At 42.9% G+C, this 5,238-nt stretch overlaps 1 protein-coding gene across 1 annotated transcript in view; it reads right to left on the bottom strand.

Moving 5' to 3' along the window:
* The window catches only part of LOC110493322 (dual specificity protein phosphatase 5), a 5,999-nt gene extending 1,182 nt beyond the window's left edge, over positions 1-4,817 (bottom strand). The window contains exons 1-3 of the mRNA XM_036940226.1: positions 4,335-4,817; positions 3,369-3,532; positions 2,007-2,226 (exon numbers count right to left, since the gene is read on the bottom strand). Coding sequence (XP_036796121.1) covers positions 2,007-2,226; positions 3,369-3,532; positions 4,335-4,698 — 748 coding nt within the window. The 5' untranslated portion in view covers positions 4,699-4,817. The remainder of the gene's footprint in view (positions 1-2,006; positions 2,227-3,368; positions 3,533-4,334) is intronic.
* Positions 4,818-5,238: the final 421 nt, after the last annotated feature.

Below are 5,238 nucleotides of genomic sequence, written 5' to 3'. Positions count from 1 at the left end.
AACCTATAAGAGCCCTGCTGCCACTCAGTCACCACTCTCCCACTAGAAACACACACTATGGCAGGGCTGACTGACTCACCCTGCACAGCTGCACACGAGACCATGTCTCTCTCTCACCTACGTGCCTGTGGGGGAGCTGAGCAGTACTATACTAAGTTCACCACGGCTGGGAGAGGAGGGAACTTATTCCACTTCAGTATTACATGCACTTCCTCCACACTATCTGACACACACACACACACACACACACACACATGTATGAGCCACAGGGGGGAACAGCCAGCGATGGTTTCTGACAGCTCCGATCCTGTGAAAACCAAATGAATGAATCATTAAGCTGCTCCCATCTGGAGTGCTGGGAGGCTTTCTGAGAGGCAGCTAGAGAGCCTGTGGGTGTTTTAATGACCCATCCTCTGGCTAATGGCACCCTATTCCCTACATATTGCACTACTTTGACTGGGACCCGGTTCTGGTTAAATGTAGTGCACTATATAGGGAATAGGGTGCCTAAAGATGTTCTTGACTGCTGTTTTTATCCTCTATTTCCAGCTAAATGGTTGGTTGACAGAAGAATATTCCACCTCCACCACATTGAATTCATCCAGAGGGTCGGGGAATTGGGAATAGGGATGTGTCTTCTTCATAAAGAGAAACAAGCCCATTGTTTTAGATTTGGAAGCAATGAGTGAATATCTGAACACTCCCTGTATATAGCTCCATTCTTGTGTATTTTATTTGTATTCCTCTTGTGTTTAACTATTTCATTTTGTATAATTCTTTTTCAAACTCTGCGTCGTTGGGAAAGGTTCGTAAGCAAGCATTTCACCGTACAGTATACACCAATTGTATTTGGCGCATGTGATAACTCCAGTTGGATTTTATTTAATTGAAGATGTTTTTTTCAAGGAGACATCCTCTTGTTAAGATTCAGCCCTGGGCTGAGAAGGACACCTCTTTGTCTTACGTAATGCTTACAGGCTTTAGGCAAAGACGCTTAAATGTGGGGGCTTAAAAGAAAAGAACAGCAGCAACACCTCCACCATTGATACAGGTCAGGTGAGGCCTCCATGGTAAGTGAGAATGAGATTCAAGCTTGTCCTCGGCTGTGCCTGGATATTACGTTTATAAATAGAAGTGCAGGCTGCTCAACATCTTTGTGAGCGCTATTATCCAACACTTCAAGCCTCTTTCTATCACACATTCACTCTCTGTTCCCTCAAGGCTCTGTCTCTGAACACATGCACCATAGTTGAGTTACTTTGGTACCAAACAGAAGAAAAACTGAAACAGGGAGGGCGTGACTACCTGAAGTTGACCAATAAATGCTTGTTTTCATTTTCTGTTGCGAAACATTTCGCTACGGTTTGCCCTGACCCAGATAAACAATAACTAAACAACCTTTGTGTACCTTTGTGTCTGTGGACACAGCCTCCCTCCTTCAAAAACCCTCCACCCACCATTAGTGAGAAGGGCTAGCTAACAACATTTGTCACACTGACAAACTGACTGAGTGAACTGACCACACCCGGTAATAACCCGCAATAAGCCACTAGCCGAGATTAACTGTGAGCCGGGAGGCAATGACGGCATTGCAGAGAATCTCTTTTAAACTTAAAATGGGGGAGGATGAGAGAGAGGTGAAGGGAGGGGTAGGGAGGGAGTGGTAGGGGAGGGAGGGAGAACACAGAATCTGTTCTCTGAATGAAGCCAACCTGGCGATTTGTGAAAGGAGAGAGAGAGCGAGAAATGGAAGGAAGGCAGATGAGGCTAACAGATTAGTGAGAGGTTGTTGCCTGTCCTACTTTCAGATTGGCAGTGGGGGGGGGGGGGGGCATTAACTTTTTTAATTGAGTTGCTCCATCGCCTCTGTTAATGGACTTGGAATCCTATCTTTTCCATGAGAGAAGAAGAAAGGAGAAAAGAAAAGAGCAGAGAATACATCTGAAAAAAGGAGAAGAGAGCAGGAAAAAAAAGAGAGAACAAAATGTCCAGACCGTTTCACTCACCAATGAACTGGAAGGCCTCTTGGAAATGTGAGCTGATATCTGCTGTGACGTTGTCCTCCACTGGGATCCACTTGTAGTCATAGTGGCCCTTGGAGGGCCTGGTGTCCCTCCTGGAGACGTTCAGCAGGGCTGTGACTCCAAGGTCACTCAGATAGTCCTGCCTGGAGGCATGGTAGGCACTGCCCAGGTACAGGAAAGGAAGGATCTCCACCGGCTTGCCCTGAAGAGAGAGGGTAGATAATAAAGGGGGGGGGGAGATATTAGACATAAGAACCGCAGTGTGTGAGCCAAGAGAGAAGGGAGACTCAACAAAGTGATATTAAATCCGTGAGCGGTGGAGACAGAGTGTGGCAGAGATACAGTACATGAAACACAGGGTTTTCCTAAAGACACAACAATGGGGAGGGGAGGGGGTAGAAATCAAATACAGATGTAGGATCTTAATTTGAGCCAGTTTTCTACAGCAGGAAAATAATCCTGTACAGCAACAGGAAATGTGGATTATTTTAAATAGATTTTTTTTGTAGGGGTTGATACATTTTGCATAAGGGAAAATCAAGCTTGAAATTTCAAAGTGGAAATGGCAAACTTCAGAAACCTTTTTAAAACCTCAAACACACTACAAAGTTATTCTGCAACAGAGTGATCAAATTAAGATCCTACACCTTTATTACATACATCAATGGAGATACTGAGAGGTATGCACGGTGCAAGACGCAATAGTACATTTTCTGTACCGTAAACAGATTGTGTTAGCCTATCATGATGGTGTAAGAGGTCGGGAAAAGGTCAGGGATGAAAGGGTTATAAAAGGACTTCTGATGTCAGCTAGGGGTCTCTGACTAGTGGCCATCTTCTCTTGATAACTGGGATGCAGTGAAGGTCAAAGCTAATATCAAGCGTGTGACAGAGAGAATGTTGAAGGCCACTGTTTTGAGAATGGTCAGTAATATATCTGGCACCATAGACAAAATATTATCATTATGCATGTACAGCTGTACATTTAAGGTCAGCTAGACAATATGTACCTTTTATAATCCTATGAGTAGGCTTCTTTTTTTATTTTTTTTATATCTTTCCTTGAATGAAACTAAATGTGCTCTATCAAGTCCACAAATAACTCTGAACATACAGTACATTCGGCTGTATAAATCTATTTTGAATTGCCAAGAAGACAGTATGACTAAACCAGTACAGAACAGTCATTCTTATCTAACAGGGATATTCCACTCAGTTAAAAACCCTGCAGCCACAGCCTCAACCCTAAACCCCAGCCCAACCTAGGGGAAGTAAGTGGCTAGCCACCTAACCCTGAAAGAATAGGCAGCAGGCTAAAAAAGGAAGCTGTTTTCGTTTCCATACCTGATCGTAATCTGGTTTGAGGTTGGAGCCCAGTTTCTCACAGAATAGGGTGATACTCGGCCTGCATTTCCCGGTTTCGGTTCCGTTGTTCTGGTCGACGCCGACGGGCTTCACGACCTCAGTGCAAAGTTCAGGGTACTGGCCTTGGAAGTTCTCAAACCCCCCTGGTAAATACACAGAACAAAACAAAATACATTTAAAACTTTAATGAAATTCAATAGCCTACAAAAACGATGTAGGCCGTGAAAACGATGTGTTTATAACCTTATTCTAACGTCGTAATTAATCTGCGTTTCAATTAAAATAATACATTTAGGTCTATGAGTACAAGGTGACAATCTGACAAACTTTAAATGAATGGTTCTGACACATAGTCGAAAGGAAGAGGTATAAATGTTCGAAACGAATGATAGAAAATGTATGCTTTCCTTGTGAACATTCACACACAGAACATTCTCAGAACAACCAGTCATGATGTTCTCGAGTTCTCACAAGCCTTTCGCGTACTGACTCATCTGGACTAGTTTGACACAGACATTTATCTCCCCCGAGAGCTCGACCTGTGAAGTGTATTGCTCAAATGGGAGGGTTGCTAGAACACGGTCAAATAAAACAATGACTTTGCGTGATAGGTCAGTCCATGGAAAACAATACCAAGGCCTTTAAAATAAATGTGTTGATTTGAAGATATGGGGATATGGGTCACACATAGTTTACTAAACAAATCGGGTGGATGTAATAAGGCATATTGAATGTCAACCATTTCATGTTATTATCTCCAAAATATAGCTTTTATAATAGCATCATTTATTAGCGTAGCCAATCGGTTATAATAAACATTGTGTTCAAGTGGCTTCAGACAGTGAATTAGCCCAGGACACTTAGTGAAAAAGTTACCCAGACAAACTTATAATGGATTTAGAGTTTTATAGTCCAATGATTTCAGAATTTTGTAACAATTCTCACCTTTTAGGAAACAGATGTTTGTCCCACTCGCCAGATTATTGAGCGTATTAATCACTATCTGTGCGATACTGTCCTTTTTCAGTTTCTGCCAGTGAGGAGCTCGGTCATCAAGAACCACCACTGCCGATATGCTCCCCTCTCGCAGCCGTAACAGGGCTTTCTCATCCGGGATCACAAACTGAAGAGGTACCGGCCCTCCTCTGGATCTCCGGACAACAACCGAGTTCAGGTTGGCATTGACAGAGCCTTTGATATTAGAGTTCGAGAACGAAAAATAAGGTCGACAATCCACAATGAGAGAGGTTCCACATTCCTTCCTGATAATCTTTTTGAGGCGACGGCAATCTATGCTTGAGACTTTCATGTTTGCCTCTAAAAGTGTCTTATTTTATAAGCAATTACTGTATACGGGCCGCCAGAGACGAGTAAACTGAACGCGCCCTAGTGAACCTGGTAGTTACTTAGATTTCCTCCAAGGGGATACCGTCGGATCGTTTTTATATCGACGGAACCTCCGGCTCGTGACATCACGAACCATATATGGACACCGACAAGTATGATCAAAAGAGAGCCTGCCCACACCGGAGTATTGACTACGTTCTAACCGTTCTAACCCCGCTCTGTCTGGGGTGAAGTGAATTTATGCTCTCAGTTTGATTTAACTATTACTCATAGCTATCCAAACGTTTCGTTCTCATGTTTATACGGCCCATTCTAGGAACCAAAACAACAGCATTCTTCAAGGAAATACTATGAATGCCTCCAATATTTGAGTAGACATTAGAATATTATCCGTGTTATCATGAACTAACAATATCTGAAATGCCCCCTGCCCCAATAGAGTAAAGGTAGACTATTGACTCTATACAATAGAAATATAATTTAGATTCGATTTATATACTCT

The sequence above is a fragment of the Oncorhynchus mykiss genome, chromosome 13 (assembly GCF_013265735.2).
Source record: "Oncorhynchus mykiss isolate Arlee chromosome 13, USDA_OmykA_1.1, whole genome shotgun sequence".
NCBI classification, from domain to species: Eukaryota; Metazoa; Chordata; class Actinopteri; order Salmoniformes; family Salmonidae; genus Oncorhynchus; species Oncorhynchus mykiss.
This window is presented reverse-complemented; position numbering and strand designations above follow the sequence as displayed.